Below are 15,522 nucleotides of genomic sequence, written 5' to 3' on the forward strand. Positions count from 1 at the left end.
ACGAGCAGCTTGACCCCCAATTTTTTCTGATTCACTTTAAGTGTGAGGGGTGGTAGTATTTATATCCGTGGCGTTTATGTCGGTTGATACGTTGCAGGTAGGAGTTTTAGCCACATATGTTACTATTGTCGTCTATGGGATTTGATTTGGTAGTATACACCCTATAGGAAAGTGCATATAAAAGATCGATTGCTGCTAATGGAAAGATGTATGACATCCAATAACTGATGCTTAATATATCAATGTGCTCTAGTGATGTCGTTAAACAAAACAATATTTTTAACCTTCAAAATAATGCTTTAACAGGTCATTATGGAGGTGAATGTCCACAACACCAATTTCTCTCTCACTAACCACAAACCATTAATCCATATCATATAGACATCCCATATAGCTGGGGTATGTGCTCTCAAGACAGCATGTTTGAAATCTAATTGAATATAAAAAATGAAAATAAAGTTAAACGAAATAACACATAATATGCAGTGGCCACAGAAATAATAAAAAAAAATATAATGTAGTTTATTCAAAAATACTTTATTATTAGGTAACTTTTTCTTGGTCAGACTCAACCTTGTTGAAAAATTTTTTTACTGTCTAAAGACAAATCAACATTTCTGTTTTCTGGCGAACTTTCAATGGTTTTGATACATTCAAAGGAATTAACTGCTTTAGTGCCGCCACCATTTGAAGTTGTCTCCCTTACGTCAGCAGTTTGCTTGTTATCACAGCTGTCAACACTGTCAGTCACATCAGATTTTGCGTCAGTGTCACCATGTGGCACTTCACTGTTTTGAGAAGGGTCTTTTTCACGCACAGAGAATCCTTTCCTCTGAGGTAGAACATGATAGAACGCAGACTGCCAGTCTCCTGTTTCAGTATACTTCAGCAAAATTTCAAACACTGAAACAAAACAAAAATAAGGGTCCAGACATTGATAAAAACAAAGTTAAACAGTTTGTTTTGTTTAACAACACTACTGAAAGACATAGCCTTATTAATCATCTGCTATTGGATGTCAAACATTTGGAAAAGTAAAAACCTGCTCCATTTTTCCATTAATTAGTCAAAGAATCTTTTATATGCACTTTTCCGCAGACAGAACAGATCGTACCACGGACTATGATATACCAGTCATGAGGCAATGAGGAGTTTAAAAGTTTTGATTTGTTTAATGACACCACTAAAACACATTGATCCATTAATCATCAGCTATTGGATGTTAAACATTTGGTGATTTTGACATATAGTCATTAGAGGAAACCCGCTACATTTTTTTTAATGCAGCAAGGGATCTTTTATATGCACTTTCCCACAGACAGAACAGCTCATACCACGGACTATGATATACCAGTCACAAGACACTGAGGCACAAAGTGAAAGTATCAAAATACAATGCAACCCCTAAAAACTGGACCCTCTCTAAACCAGAATTCCCTCAAACCAGTAAATTTTTCACTGACCCATAGATTACCCATCTTTTAAGACCACAACTTGGCCTTCTAAACTAGAAACCCTCTAACCGAACTGAACCTAAAATGAATACTGTAGACCCATTGTGTTCATTTAATGTAAACTGTTTACATTTTAACTGGACAATCAGACCAATATTGTTAACTGTTCTAAATATCACAGTAGAAACTACCACAGTATCTTATATTCTAGTTTGCTGTCAGAGTTACATATAATTATTGTTACAGGTAACTTGTGTCCTGTTGACAAATATCAATTAAGCAATTAAAGTTCCATTGGCAGCTTTGGTGTTTAATTAACTATAGTAAATATGTGTATTATGGGTGTTTTGAGTTTAGTTGTTACTTGAGTTAGGCCCAATTAATGATTCTTAAATGTATAAATGACCAGTAAACTGTTATTAAATAGATAATTAAAAATAGATAACAAAAAATAATAGTAATGAATGAATGAATGTTTAACAACACCCCAGCACAAAAAATACATTGGCTATTGGGTGTCAAAGTATGGTAAAGGCTAAAATATTGTGAGGAGCAATATCAATATAAAAATTCAACAGCGTAAAGAATTGTGTAAAAAAAAAATAATAATAATAAAAAGTAATAAATAAATTTTACAAAAAATAATAGTAAAACATAACATTATCATAATGAAAATAAAGTTTCTTCTCTTTTTTTTAATGACACCACTAGAGCACACTGATTAATGATCAGATATTGGAGGTCAAACATTTGGTAATTCTGACAAGTTATGTGCACAAAAAACCTGCTATACCTTTTCATTAGTAGCAATGGATCTTTTATGTGAACGTTTCAACAGACAGAACAACACTTACCACAGCCTCTCATATACCAACTGTGGAGCACTGGTTGGGACAAGAAAAAATTTCAATCAGAGAATGGGTTCACTATACCTTTTCATTAGTAGCAAGGTATCTTTTATATGAACGTTTCAACAGACAGAACAACACATACCACAGCCTCTCATATACCAATTGTGGAGCACTGGTTGGGATAAGAAAAATTTCAATCAGAGAATGAGTCTACTATACCGTTTCATTAGTAGCAAGGTATCTTTTATATAAACATTCCAACAGAGAGGACAACACATACTACAGCCTCTCATATACCAATTGTGGAGCACTGGTTGGGATAAAAAAAAATTCAATCAGAGAATGAGTCTACTATACCGTTTCATTAGTAGCAAGGTATCTTTTATATAAATATTCCAACAGACAGGACAACACTTACCACAGCCTCTGATATTACCAATTATAGAGCACTGATTGGGACAAGAAAAATTTCAATCAGAGCATGGGTCTATTATACCTTTTCATTAATAGCAATGGATCTTTTATATGAACATTTCAACAGACAGGACAACACATACCACAGCCTCTCATATACCAATTGTGGAGCACTGGTTGGGATAAGAAAAATTTCAATCAGAGAATTAGTCTACTATACCGCTTCATTAGTAGCGAGGTATCTTTTATATAAACATTCCAACAGACAGGACAACACATACCACAGCCTCTGATATACCAATTGAATGGCACTAGTTGGAATAAGAAAAAATCCAATTAAAGGATGGGTCCACCGAGGGGGTTCAATCCTATGATCCAAGCACCGCAGACTAGCAACCTACCAACTGAATTAGATGTCACCCTGTATCATACTGATTTTCACGTAAACCTAAAGACAAACCGTGGTTGATGGTGAGCACTTTACGAGACTTCATCTCAATGTACTCTCCTATTGGAAGCTGGGCGTGGCCCACTCCTTTCTCTTCCGCTAATTGGTGACACAGACCCTGCAAGACAGCAATAAATAATGTTATTGGAAAATTACAAAGCATTATACACACAGCAGAAAAGACATTCCTAAGAGTACTGCTAAAGCAATACATGCCCCCTACCGAGCCCAACAAATTTCCAATCGCCAAAGTTCAAGGGCCATAACTCTGTGAAAAGTGGGTAAATCGTCACATGGGTAAATCATCACGAAAGTAAACCATGATCTTTAACAGTATATGATTAAGCAACATATAAAATTTCAGCTCAATATCTTGAGGTATTGAAACAAACAGGCTGGAAACCTATATGTGGAACACACAGATGAACAGACAGAAGGACAAAGGTGAAACCAATAGGGTACTAATAATACATGTATTCAGAGTATTTATTTGCTATACGAATAACAATGACTTCCTCAACTAAGGCATAATTTAATTTTTAGGAGCATAAAAATTACAATTTACTATTCACTCAAAAAAATTATAATAAAAGTTGGCAGTAATGTTAAATGGAGGATAATAAACAAGTTACCAGTTATTTATGTCCTGAGCGAAATAATTTTCAGTTGTCACAAGCTTTAGCGAGTGACAAATGAAAATTATTTCATGAGGGACATAAACTTGATAATAACTGGTGCCGAGTTTGTTATTCTATTTATTACCTCAGCTTTTTTTTTCTCTAAAAGCCTTTATTTTCGACACACCTATAGCACATACATGTATAGAAACAATATAAACCACTTTACGCACTGTTGTGAGTATTGTTATAACTTTGTAATTTAATCACATTCATAGATTATTTTCAAAAACAAAAGTTATCTTTATTCTGGTACAAAATCTATAATGAATTGTATTAAAATTACATTTTGTTATAAATTTAACACCAAAAAAAGACAGCCGTAAACGCAAACTCTTTAAGCTACATGACATCATTGTGTGTGTTTGCCAAATCATGATGACGTCATATTTAGTACCGACAAGGTAATTGGTTTGTAAGAGTCACATCATCCAATAGTATTGTTCATTTGACCAATGCGTGATAACTTCTCAGTGAGAAATTATGATTTTTATTTTCCCCATTATGAGTGCTTGCTGGGGTAATAAATATATGTATTAAAAACATACATTCAGTTCTATTTTAAAAGGAAAAGTCATACAATAAACAGTGCTCACCCAACCCATAGCCAAAGTGGCAATCTGTTAATTGTTTTAGTTTTAGAAGTACCTACATCATTTAGTATTTGGCCAACAATATGTTGTTTAAATTAACTAGCTTTTAAAGTCGCACGCCCTAGTTTCAGCCCACGAAAATTAATTCTAATTTTGGTTAATCTACAAAACTGTAACACACTTAGATCACGTTTTTATAAAATAGAGTGAAAAAGCAGGTTTTATATCGATAAATACCATGGGAATCCCCGTGACCCAATTATTTGAAATAATTTTGAAAGTTAGTATTCTGATGTCACCGGTAGATGTCGCTCGAAGCACAGAAATGCCTATTTCACGACAAATTTCCCAGAGTGCACACAGACTTGGGGTGTGTTCCTTTCACCTCTCCTGGGCATGTTCCAACTGTTCTGTCCTGGACAGTGAAAGGAATGAGTTTGGAACAGGAAGTTACTTTACCAACATGGGTGCTTCTGTTGAGGAAGTGCTGCTGCAGCAATCATGATACTTGAATCGAAATAGTTTAGTTTGTTTTAGTTTGTTTTATTTAACGACGCCGCTAGAGCACATTGATTTTTTATCTTATTATCGGCTATTGGACGTCAAATATATGGTCATTCTGACACTGTTTTTAGAGGAAACCCGCTGTCGCCACATAGGCTACTCTTTTTACGACAGGCAGCAAGGGATCTTTTATTTGCGCTTCCCACAGGCAGGATAGCACAAACCATGGCCTTTGTTGAACCAGTTATGGATCACTGGTCGGTGCAAGTGGTTTACACCTACCCATTGAGCCTTGCGGAGCACTCATGAATCGGAATAAGACGACAATGATAGTCCATCACTGACCATGTTGACTATACTAGTGTTTGAAATAGTAAATTTTATATATAAACCGCAATTAGCCTAAATTTGCTATTCGTCACCGGGTACTAGTGGCTAACCTATTGTTATTAGCAATTAGATGCACCGTTTATTATTGTTGGCAGTAGTAGTAGTGGTAGTGGTAGTGGTAGTGGTAGAGGTAGTAGTAGTAGTCCTAGTACAGTCTGTAGGAACCAGAGGTGGGGAGGCACTTCCCCTCCCAGGACGAAAATGTAAGGACTAAATTCTTTCCAGTGTTAGCCCTACAAAAACATATGTGCTATTTGCCATATCCAATACACTACAACTGTCGTACAGTGAAACACTCATGTGATCAACTAAAAAGTCTAGTTACAAAGGATATCTGTTTTAGGTAGGTTTTGTTTTGTACTGATATTTAAAAAGGAACCCTGTAAAACATCTGATTTTGAGGGAATTCTGGTTTACAGTTTTTAGAGATTTCTCTGTATAAACATTTTAATATTTATAGTCCATCCCATCCTACACAAATATTTTTTTGTAAATAATTTCAGTTTAGTTTGACGTAAGAAGAAAAATAAGTGTGTTTTGTAAATCACAAAATGTTTTACTATTTCTGTGTGTAATTTCAAAATTAATCAATTTAGAAATGAATAACTTGTAGTAAATTTCATAGTATGAAAAAAGGCGTTCCCTGTGGGAAGGACTATAGGTAATTACCTTATGATGATTATGATCAACAAGTCCTCCAATGATGTAAACCTTATCCTCATCCAGTGTTTTCAAAATGTTCGGAGATTCGCTGGACAGGTATACAATTCTCTCTTTGTCAAACGCATCAATATAGTTTTTGTCTTCCATGTACACCTGCAAACACATAATACACTTAAATATTCATCACATGCAAATTGTCTCAACACAGCACAAATCGTCTCTACATACTGAGCTTGTAAAAAAAAACACTTGGATGATAAAATGAATAACAAAGACTGAGCCAAATTTACGAAGTCTGTTTTTCTAAAAGATACATGTTTAAGGCTCCCCAAAAATATATATAATAGGTCTCTGGTTACACCAAAGTTCCAGAATTAATGTGGCAATGTGTTTTGTTTTTTTGGCAGTTCTTTTTTTTGGTAAGGGAAGGGGAACATTTTTAAAAACATGGATTGCACAGAAAAGGTTGGTATATTTTGGGGGTTTTATGTCCTCCTCATTGGCTATGGTTCACCCTCATTTGTCTTGGTACCTGTAATGCTTTTCTTCACATTTTCCATAGAGCAAAGACAATTTTTAAGACTTCAACTATGCCCCCAAATGACCTCATTTGGAACAAAAATGTCATGGTGCATCACATTATTATTATTTGGGGCAACAAAGCATTATTTGTTGTAGCTATCTCTGGAAATTTGAATTTTTTTTAAATACATGTATTGATGTGCTGAGCAGAAATGTTTGGTTTTTTGGCCTAAGCATCGTAAAAGTATGTAGTTACATATGTGCAAGATAAAAACAGGTTTTGTAAATTTGGCTCTGAATGTTTAAGGTGTCCTTCCCCCAACCCTCCACCAAAGCAGAAAAAATATATCAACCAAGATATCCTAGGGTCACCAAGTAACAGTAGCCGAAACAATAATGACATATGATTATATATTTCACTTCTATAGCACGTCTATAAATAACTAATAAATGACCCAATCAAAAAAGAAATGTTTTATATAACGATGCACTCAACACATTTTATTTACGGTTATATGGCATCTGTGACCCAATCAGTGCACAGCAAGATATGTATTTAGACCCAGTGGTTTTCCGTTTCAAAAAAAGCTATTTTCCGTTTCATTTTTTTGTAAATTCCGTTTCATTTCCGTTTGAGAATACAATATCATGAATATGTAGGCCTAATTAACAATTTAAATAACATAAGTTGTGACAAATTAACATAACAGGCAGACAACGCTGTTTACTTTTTCATAATTCTTGACAAAATATTAATTTTCTTAAAGTGCTGTTCCAGATGTATGATGTATTAAGCTATATTAATCAAGATATTATTTAATATGATTAGAAAATTAAAAAAAAATAATAATAATAATTTATATACCAGTATTTTTTCCATTTAAAAATATTCCCCTGAAAAACAGAACCAGCTGAATTCATTTCGGGAATTTCCGTAAGATATCCGTAACGTCACGAAGGGAACTCCTTTCGATAGTCAGCGACATTGTTCATTGCTTCTTTTGTGTTTATTATGGTTAAACGGCATGTTGTTGGCGGCTGTAGCAATACAAAAGCCGATAAATTTAGTCTTCACACATTTCCTAGTAATGTTGCTGTGAGAAAGCTGTGTGTGAATTTGATTAAAACAACGTGGAAGTACTGGACAGGAAGAAAATGCCGGATACCGTTGCGACAGCAGACACTTTAGTTTCGATTCGTCCGAACTGGCTTGTCGGCTTAAGCGAGATATGGGAATACCATGTTTTATGGCTTTTACAAAAAGATGCCGTACCAACAATATTTCTGCAACACAAAACAAATGACAACAAGCCGACGCCATCCACACCGAAACGACCTCGGGGTGCAAATCGTCAATGTCCCAAATTGCGTTATGCTTTCAACTCCGGTCAGTTTGTTTTCTCATGCACAGTTCGTGCAATCATCGAGATCCGATTTGTTGTCGTTTGCATCTCGTTCATTTGTGAGATTTTTCTTTACAGTTCGAGAACATTAAAACAATAAAGTACAGACAAGTAAGTATCTATAGCCTAGTCCGTCCCATCCTACAAAAATGTAGGGGTTTTTTTGTAAAAAAGAAGGGGAAAAAAAGAAGCTAATTTTGTATGCATCTTAGAAAACAATCGGCTCAGAAATAAATGACTTGTAAATTCCATAGTATGAAAAAAGGCGTTCCCTGTAAAACAGACTATAAATACATTAAATTAATTTTACTATACCTTCCCACAGAGAAAACCTTTTTTCATACTATGGAATGTGCTATAAGTTATTTATTTCTGAGCAGACTGTTTTCACAACTGCACACAGAAAAATTGTATTGTTTTGTTATTTCCAAAAAACATTTACTTTTTTTTTTTATGTCAAACTAAACTGAAATTATTCACACAAAAAAACATCATAGATGGATGGGACGGACTAAAAGTCGTTTTTGTTTATTTTTTAAAATTAAAATAAGTTATTTATTTCTGAGCAGACTGTTTTCACAACTGCACAAATTGTATTGTTTTGTTATTTCCAAAACAAACGGACGGACTAAAAGTCGTTTTTGTTTATTTTTTTAAATTAAAATAAGTTATTTATTTCTGAGCAGACTGTTTTCACAACTGCACAAATTGTATTGTTTTGTTATTACCAAAAAAAACATCTTCATAGAGGGATGGGACGGACTAAAAGTCGTTTTTGTTTATTTCTTAAAATTACCGATATCGGGTCCACTTGACTCGTAGAATTTATCGTCTTTTCTACTACATCACAAGTATTTAGAACATACAGTGTAGCAAAATAATTCACACGAAAAGCTACAAAACAAAACAAGAATAAAAGTTGTAAATTAGTGGTAAGCTGTCTCCACGACCATTTTCATCGTCATCTGTCAGGCTGGTGGTTCGTCGGAAGACGTTCCAGGTTCAAACTGATAAGCCATTATTTGTTGTGTTGCACAAATATTAGTCCAGTCATCATTACTACACTATTTATCATCGAAAGAAGAATCGCATGATCAATGAGCTTGGCAGTCGCTGTCGGTCCCACTTTCGCTTGCGCTGGAAGTCATCTCGTGGTAGGTTTCTGTGAAGCGCGTTCCCTTCGTGACGTCACGGCTATTTACAGGCAAATGTTTTTACCGATAATTTTACTCGGTCGTTTCCGGCAGTGTTCTACGGGAGTGATGTTTTAATACTTTTATGGGGCATTTTCGTAATCATTGATTTACATATCGTGTAAAATATTATTGCAATGAATTAAGAAAGCATTTAATTGTGGAATTTGAAATTTTAGTGTATGGTCTGGCACAGCACTTTAAGTTTTAAAAGATGGAAAAAAAAAAAGTACCTTTTGTCAAATATATTATATATAAAACAAATTACCGTTCAGTCCGTTTTATTTACTTTGTACGAAACCAAAACAAGGGTCCGAAAATTGACTGCCGTCACGCGTCACTATTTTTTTGTTAAATTAAAGTAGGCCTTCATATTAGTAGTGAAAAATCGGAGCAAAGGTTACAATTATAACAACTACATAAAGCATAATTGAGAGCATTGTTTTATTCAACAGGGCTTATGTCAACAAAACGTAAACATTTGTTTCACCGCTTTGACAGTCTAACGTCGTCTGCAATGTGAAGTATGCGCATGACACAGCGGAAATAAAGTAACAATGCAATGTTCAGCCAGCCGTTTTTTACTAAACGTTTGCAAACATATTTTGACTGGTTCCCGAAGTGGTCATTTGGTTTAATGTTTAGCGTAAAAATCAGTCTTCCGAGATGAGCGTTAGCGACAAAACGCTGGCTGAACTTACTCCTGAAAAAAAAAACTGTCTCGTCTGCGCAGGCGCAACAGACTAAGCAGTAAACCAGTCCCAAGTTCAGCCAGCAAACTTTTTGTTAACATTTGCGAAGTATTTGGTTTCCAACGTGGCCATTTGGTTTACTGTGAAGCGCATAATCCAGTCTAGCGGACGCTTTTCCGCTCGGTCTGGCTGAATGTAGTCCCGGTAAATACGACACTACGGGTTTGCAAATAGTACTGCACACGGGCCAATCGTCAGTTTTACAGTGTGTGGCAATAGTAAAATGGTATTAAAAATTTTTAACTTCGCGGAAAATCGTAATTCCATTTCACAATGGGAATTCCGTGAATTCCGTCCGTTTTCCGCGATCGCGGAAAATCACTGGGTCTATGTATTAAGTATTATTTCTAAAAAATCAGTGACTTAAAGTTAACCACCTTACACAGAAAGACTTACACTATTCTAACCATCAATAAAGTTCTAGAAATTACTTTTTAAAGACATCATCACAAAATACTTACATCCCATCCTTTGTAGTCTCCAATATCTTCAAGTCTCTGTTTTGTCTTTCCATCAACACCACACACATAGAACTGTTAAAAAACATACAATATAAAGATTGGTTTCTCAGTTCTTTTAAAGGAAGGAAGGAAATGTTTTATTTAACAATGCACTCAACACATTTTATTTACAGTTATATGGCGTTGAACATATGGTTAAGGATCACACAGATATTGAGAGGAAACCCACTGTCACCACTTCATAGGCTACTCTTTTTGATTAGCAGCAAGGGATCTTTTACATGCACCACCCCACAGAAAGGATAGTACATACCACAGCCTTTGTTACAACAGTTGTGGAGCACTGGCTGGAACAAGAAATAGCCCAATGGGCCCACTGACGGGAACTGATCCTAGATCGATCACACTTTGAGTGAGCACTGTACCACTGAGCTACATCCCGCTACCCATTTCAACCATACATACATCACTGTTTTTAGGTCATACAGACATGTATTGAAGTTTTGTAAACAAACATGGCTGTATGATCAAATTACTTCAGCGAACCCATTGTCTTTTTGTTTTTCCTATTCCATCCCATGAAAGATACATCAAATAAATCAGTGAGAAAGGGCATATAATGATTAATTAATCAATATGCTTTCATGGTGTCATTAAACAAAACAAAACTAACTTTATGAATACTAATTAAACTGACATAGGCAGCTCAGTGAAACAGACACAATTTCTACATATTATCATTCAGAATGTAATAATGGTTCAACAGTATTTCTCAATTGCTAATGTTTACAAAATAGTTTACCTGAAGAGGATTTTCAACTCTACGATTTGCTGAATAGCTGTGTTGTATCTGCTGAACAAGATGCACAACATCCTGTAACAAAAATTTAAATTTTAAAAACACATTTTATCATAAGGCTACTCAAAAGATATGCTGCAAACAAAACACCCTAACATGTAAAATAACCTAACTTTCAGAAATCTTCCTAGGGGATCCCTCAGTTTTCACTTTAAAAATTCCACAAAATTACTTCTGGTAGTAGAAAGGAGTTGTACAAACTATCAGCCCTCAATTCTAAAAAAAACGGCCTCAGTGGCATCGTGGTTAGGCCATCGGTCTACAGGCTGGTAGGTACTGGGTTCAAATCCCAGTCGAGGCATGGGATTTTTAATCCAGATACCAACTCCAAACCTTGAGTGAGTGCTCCATGAGGCTCAATGGGTAGGTGTAAACCACTTGTACTGACCAGTGATCCATAACTGGTTCAACAAAGGCCATGGTTTGTGCTATCCTGCCTTTGGGAAGCGCAAATAAAAGATCCCTTGCTGCCTGTCGTAAAAGAGTAGCATATGTGGTGACAGCGGGTTTCCTCTAAAAACAGTGTCAGAATCACTATATGTTTGACGTCCAATAGCCGATGATAAGATAAAAAATCAATGTGCTCTAGTGGCGTCGTTAAATAAAACAAACTTTACTTTTCAATTCTAAATAGTTTGGAGAAATATCTGGTTGAAATTGAGGTGCCATACCCACTTTTGTACTTTACTGGAGCTAGTATTTACCATTCATGGTAATTTGCATTATTCATTTAAACATTTTGATTCTGTCCTGCTAAGGCAAAAGGAAGTAAGTAAAAGTCAAGGATATAAAATGAGTTAAGGTATGAATTGTAGTAGAAAATAGTATTTAAAAATAAACATCAAAATAATATAGCCAAATATCAGAGAAATATAACACTAACCTTGAGAAAAAGATTAATTCACCAGCATCGGTGGTGTCATGGTTAAGCCATCAGTCATAAGGCTGATAGGTACTGAGTTTGCAACCCGGTACCGACTCCCACCCAGAGTGAGTTTTAATGACTCAGTGGGTAGACAGCCCAGACAGCTCAGGGGTGTGCCCAGGACAGCGTGCTTGAACCTTAATTGCATATAAGCACGAAAATAAGTTAAAATCAATGAATAATTGCTTAATATGTAAATTGTTTACCAGATGTATAACAGACACAAAACGTGATTATTTTTCAAAATCCATTACTTCACCACTTTTTGACATAGCAGGATTGAACACAAGCTAGAACATGTAAACCTCAGTCCTGATCCTGATACCTGTATACTAAGGGTCACGATACACCTACCTCATGATATGATACGTATCACAATACATAGACCATGATAAGATACATATCACGATACCTGATCCATGGGGTTTCCCCCGACAACAAGAAATTGAAGATTAGATAATAAGAAACAAAATTTGTGATAAATCAGAAATGAAATTCACTAAGACTTGAAACAAAAAATCATCCCTTCTAAATGTTCTACCTAAAACTGTCTCCATACCAAAATAAACGCATAAAACATTTATAAAATATTAAACCTTTGGTGTCATATAACTGTCAAAGGAACAATCGAGAGCGACTTTAATCTTGCAGCTGGAATGTTGCATGCAATTCTTCTTGAGGCTTTTCCGTGTTGGTCCACTTAATTCTCCTTTCTCTCGTGCTTCGGCAAACTTCTTCTTCTTCTTCAGTTTTTCATCTTTTCTAAACAAAATATATATCATGAGCCACGAGTGTGATATTTTGATAGGAAAATTTACACCCATCTTGGCGTGAATATTTACACACATCATAATATTTAAAATTATTCAAAACCATGAGGACTAATACTTTTAAGCTATTATTAGCTAAGACTGACTTATCATATAGTACATTGTGTTGATCATCCAGAAATGGACATTCCGGGTTTTGGAGATTGGCTATTCCATCCAAAAAAGGTGTTAGAGCAAGTAAAGCATGTCACTTCATCCACGGGAGACCCTGCCTGTCGGAAAAAACCTGGCATTTGACAGCTTCATGATGTACCATTTTGCAGATATTTTAAAATGGACAACAGTTTACAGTAGTTAGCTAATGTTATTATGTTTGTTAAAATCGTGAGAAAAAAAAACATTACAGTGACACAGATTGCACATACGAGACGGTAACAATGTCACTGATATCAACTTCACTGTGAATGCACAGGGCAAAATACATGCAGTTTTCTGATGTCTGACATTTTGCTTGTTTATGGATTAGCATTATGGAATAGTATTATACAGTCCAGATTATTACTCTTGAAGAGGGGTGGGTTAATATGACATAATCTAACGTCATGACATGCGCTAAGGTATAACGCATTCATCATGACGTCAGATTAATTATGTCACAATACTTCTGCCCGTTTTGAAGAGTATTCCAAAAACAAGCAAACTGGCAGACGGCAGATAACTGGATGTATTTTGCCCTATGCAATTTCAGCAGTATGCAGTCAAAACGGCCCCATGATGAAACGGCCCTGAACATGCAAGTCAAAACGGCCAAAGAAAATGGTCAAAACGGCCAAAGAAAAAGTCAAAACGGCCAAAAGAAATGGTCAGAATGGCCAATAGGTACTATCACATTAAATTAATTCCCATTAGTAATAATTAGTAATCAATATAGCCTATATAAACATATATATAAAAACAACCAAAACAACGGAATCACTGGTAACAATTTATTAGCCTACACAATGCAATATACTATTGTAATTAAGACCACCAATTAACATTTTATTTAACAACACTGAATTCAATCACAGAAAGGGATGGAGGATTAGTGGACCATCTAGGTTTTCTGTGTGAGTGCGTATCGTCTGAACGAGTTCCTAGTGGCGCTGCTCACCCGGGGGCCACAACGGACCTGTCCCCCAATTTACTAATATAATTAAGACCACCAATTGACCTTGTATTTGAAAATAATTATAACAATTGAACATTATATTTTTGACGTTCATGCGATAATAAACACCAAAACTGTTTTAGCCTACACATTTATGTATGAACGGCAGTGTGTAAAACTGTTTTGGTGTTTATCATCGCATGAACGTCAGAAATATAACATTCAATTCTTAAATAATAATGAAAATAATATACACACACAACAGCTCATTATAAGTTCATTATAAGCTCAATGGGCTTTGAGGTAGGGTTGGGGTTTGCTTGGTGCAATCTCTTGTATAATGGCTCGGGAGATGTGTTTGGAATGGTTATAATAATAACTATTCATGTTTCTCCAAAACTTACCTGTACTTAAAATCTACATATTAACACAGATGTACTACCGGTAGTACACTAACCACATATGTAGATTTTAAACTCTTTGTTTATTCAAACATAAATAAGACGCAGATAATATCCGTGTAGTGAGACCGTACTATAAAAACTGTCTTTGCACAGTTATCTTTCTTGACACTTGTGTAGATGAAATACATTTTTAAAGTATTATAACTAAGGCCGTCTTGACCTTTTTCACTTTGGCCGTTTTGACTTTTTTAGGGTCGTTTTGACCAATTATTGTTAAGGCCGTTTAGTACTGGGGCCGTTATGACTATGATCCATCTCAGCAAATCTCAGGAACGACTGGGAGTGGAGTGGGGAAAATATCCGCCCGGTCCCCCCCATCCCTAACCCTAACCTTAACCCCAACCCCAACCCCAACTAAAAATAATAATGGAGGGGACCGGGCGGATATTATACCGTGGAGTGGGGTGGGGGCACTGACGGCTCAGGTACAAACTCTATATCAGATTTTGCTTACAATGGCAAACATTAATATGTGAAAAAAAGAAGAAGAAAAAAGGCTCACAAGTGTAGGGCCCAAACCCCCCACCACTCCAACCCCCCACCTGCCCCCGTTCCTAGGGGCCTGATATTTATTATAATAATAATACCGTTTCTGAGCTTTGATCTGCAGCCACCGTTCATGTTTCCGTTGTCTTTTTAACTGATTTTTTGATATGGTAGTATTTTGACTAGAATCCTTCTGAACGTCTGCCTGAGTTCTTTCATTGTGGTCACCACCTTTCTCTTCCTTCTCATTAACATTAAGGTTTTCTTCGTTTTCTACTTGTCTTTCCATACTCTACTTATTAAAAATTATTTTAACTTTTCCTCCTGAAATATTAACAATGCTCAATACATTTTAAACTGAATGTAATGTTTTGTTACTGAAATGACAAGCGAAACAAATCCATTCATTCACGTTGGACGATGGGCGCAGACATCTTTGTTACTGCGAGATTTCACGCAAGCGTGAACGAGATGTCGTCTGCTATTACAACATTGTTCAACAGTTTAATCCAAAAGTATCACATTACATAATAATACATCAAA

At 35.6% G+C, this 15,522-nt stretch overlaps 1 protein-coding gene across 1 annotated transcript; it reads right to left on the reverse strand.

The window, feature by feature from the left end:
* Nucleotides 1-518: 518 nt before the first annotated feature.
* LOC121379030 (tRNA methyltransferase 10 homolog A-like) lies at nucleotides 519-15,408 on the reverse strand. Its single transcript, XM_041507472.1, has 7 exons — nucleotides 15,081-15,408; nucleotides 12,706-12,871; nucleotides 11,128-11,199; nucleotides 10,326-10,397; nucleotides 6,001-6,147; nucleotides 3,180-3,285; nucleotides 519-903 (listed from the first exon to the last, which is right to left on the reverse strand). Exons 1-7 carry the CDS (start codon nucleotides 15,266-15,268, stop codon nucleotides 569-571), a joined length of 1,086 nt encoding a protein of 361 aa, XP_041363406.1. The 5' UTR covers nucleotides 15,269-15,408; the 3' UTR covers nucleotides 519-568.
* Nucleotides 15,409-15,522: the final 114 nt, after the last annotated feature.

This window comes from Gigantopelta aegis, chromosome 8 (genome assembly GCF_016097555.1).
Source record: "Gigantopelta aegis isolate Gae_Host chromosome 8, Gae_host_genome, whole genome shotgun sequence".
Lineage (NCBI taxonomy): Eukaryota > Metazoa > Mollusca > Gastropoda > Neomphalida > Peltospiridae > Gigantopelta > Gigantopelta aegis.

Excerpts from the sequence above, each read along its gene's own strand:
- LOC121379030 (XM_041507472.1), bottom strand. The coding sequence starts at position 15,268 with ATGGAAAGACAAGTAGAAAACGAAGAAAACCTTAATGTTAATGAGAAG. Across the intron at positions 12,872-15,080 it reads CAGATCAAAGCTCAGAAACG|AAAAGATGAAAAACTGAAGA; the intron begins GTATTATTATTA and ends TATTTTGTTTAG. Across the intron at positions 10,398-11,127 it reads GAGTTGAAAATCCTCTTCAG|TTCTATGTGTGTGGTGTTGA; the intron begins GTAAACTATTTT and ends GTTTTTTAACAG.